This window comes from Aplysia californica, unplaced genomic scaffold (assembly GCF_000002075.1).
Source record: "Aplysia californica isolate F4 #8 unplaced genomic scaffold, AplCal3.0 scaffold00088, whole genome shotgun sequence".
Lineage (NCBI taxonomy): Eukaryota > Metazoa > Mollusca > Gastropoda > Aplysiida > Aplysiidae > Aplysia > Aplysia californica.
In genome coordinates this window covers 200,040-202,217 of record NW_004797358.1, presented here as the reverse complement: position 1 = coordinate 202,217, position 2,178 = coordinate 200,040, and the positions used below count along the sequence as shown (strand labels likewise).

Here is a 2,178-nt window from a genome sequence, read left to right as displayed (position 1 = left end):
ACACACACCGCCCCCCCCCCGTCCCTTATAAAAGGCTTTGCCATTGTCGCCCCTGTAGTTGGCGGCAGACCCAGAGAGTAGTGTCTGGTGCTTTGGTACAAGCCTCGCAGCCTCATCAGATCAATAAGGGGAGCTGTTGTTTCGCCCAGCATACACTCACGGGAACATCGCGGGGTGCTTTACCATCACAGAACACCTACTTCCCTTTCGCGTCAAGCCCGGATCTGCCTGGTTTCTGTCGTTCCTAGAAGTGCCTATTTATTGACAGTACTTTCGAATTCCAACTGTCACTGATCTGTCACCAGCAGAGGTTTAGGCTTTTACCACTCAGGGATTACGGGCAAACACTTTAGGCGTTACAAAAACTGTGGCAATCGTTTGTGAAAAGTTTAGATACTTGGAAAAAACTGCGTTTAGGAGCGCTAAAAAGTTAAGTTAGTATCGTAATATTGGGAATAAGACGCAAAGAAGCACAGAACCAACCAGCTTTAATCAACATTAAGAGAAAAGGTAGCATACATTTAAACTAAGAGTTGTGATTTCTACGCTGACTCATCGAAACAGTTTGTATTCTCTTTGCTGAAATAGTCTTTTTGTGACTGAAACGTAAATTCAAGTTGTGCCAAAACCACAATGTCTATTGCCTTTGATATAGACCCCTTCAAAAACATACAACCCTTTCTCTGCATGCAACTCAAAGTGCCTCATTCAAAAGAAGATTTGGTCTAAAAAACATACGTCTCAAGCCCCCTAAAAAATATCGACCACAGAAAGCAAAGAAGTGTGGGGATTTCAGTTTTTAAAAGTATTTACTGAACGATATACATCAAAGCTCGATGCCGGAAATACGTGTTTCAAGTTAGAACAAACATCTAGAGACCACATTCGTGACACGTGACTGAGACAAGTGGTCAACTCCATTAGAAGTGATATTCACAGGAGAACTAGTGTACTAGGACTCATCTCAGGAAATATTGTAACTTTGACTGCAGACATTATAAAGCCTGCTCCTCATACATTCACGGCCATCGCTATCTCAAGCCTGCTCTTACCTTTGTCGTGACACCTTGAGGCAATTACTATTCACAGCGGATATTTTGCTTTAGCTGTAAATCCCACTAGCACTTCTAATCTAAATACAGAAAAAAGACGAAATATATATCTTCACATTCAGTTCAGGTCGTAGTTAAGTAAAACGAAACGTGTAACAAAAAGATCTTGTTCTCTCTCTGATATTGCCCTCTCTCAATCACTGTGCTTTTGTTACCTCGAAGGACATTGTACATCCCTAACTCAGTTAATCAAGATCTCACCAAAGAGGGCAAAACATAAAAGTTTAAAAATAGCAGAAGGAAGACGTAACGAAACAAAGCCTTTCAAAAGTCAACTTATACTTTCATCATTGTGAGTTCTTCGCACAGGAGGAAAACTTCAAAGAGCTCTCCATTTCTCAGGGGGGTAGGGAAACTCTGTCACCATATCTTTGGACACCTACACTAAAACTTCCAATTTCAAACCATTTTCCTATTACTTATCGTGCCGTCTCTGCCTCAGAGATCGACGCCCACACCTCCAACCCTTCAGTTGTTCTTCGGAACGATCGCCAGTGACCGTGCCGCCTTGGGATAGGGTTGGGTTGGATGATCTGGCCCATGCAGGTACCTCTCGCCCGTCTACCCTGCACAGCATCCTGTTTCGGCGTCCAAAGGCTTTAGCACAGGGGCGGGCAGCCGCGCGGCGTATGCTGGAAGTATGCAAATGATATTGATGATAGGGGTGAGTAGCTTCTGTCCAGATGACATTATGGTTTTGTTTGCTGTGGGTTTTTTTCTTCTGATTTTCGTTGTTATCGTCGTCTTGGTCATTGTTGAGGCTTAATGTCCGCGTTATTAATGTTGTGTTGTTGATACGATTTTATTGTTGTTGTCAGTGATTTTGTGTGTTTATTATCTATGTTGGTGTTGGAATTGGTATTTGAGTTGCTGTTGCTGTTGCTTCTGCTGCTGCTGCTGCTGCTGCTGCTGCTGTTGTTGTTGTTGTTGTTGTTGTTGTTGTTGTTGTTGTTGTTGTTGTTGTTGTTGTTGTTCTTCTTCTTCTTCTTTTTCTTCTTCTTCTTCTTCTTCTTCTTTTTCTTCTTCTTCTTCTTCTTCTTCTTCTTCTTCTTCTTCTTCTTCTTCT

General features: G+C 42.3%; 1 protein-coding gene across 1 annotated transcript in view; it reads left to right on the top strand.

Moving 5' to 3' along the window:
- The first annotated feature begins 15 nt into the window (after positions 1-15).
- The window catches only part of LOC101864678, a 98,974-nt gene continuing 96,811 nt past the window's right edge, over positions 16-2,178 (top strand). The window contains exon 1 of the mRNA XM_013080472.2: positions 16-1,776. Within this exon, the coding sequence (XP_012935926.1) occupies positions 1,753-1,776 (24 nt within the window). The 5' untranslated portion in view covers positions 16-1,752. The remainder of the gene's footprint in view (positions 1,777-2,178) is intronic.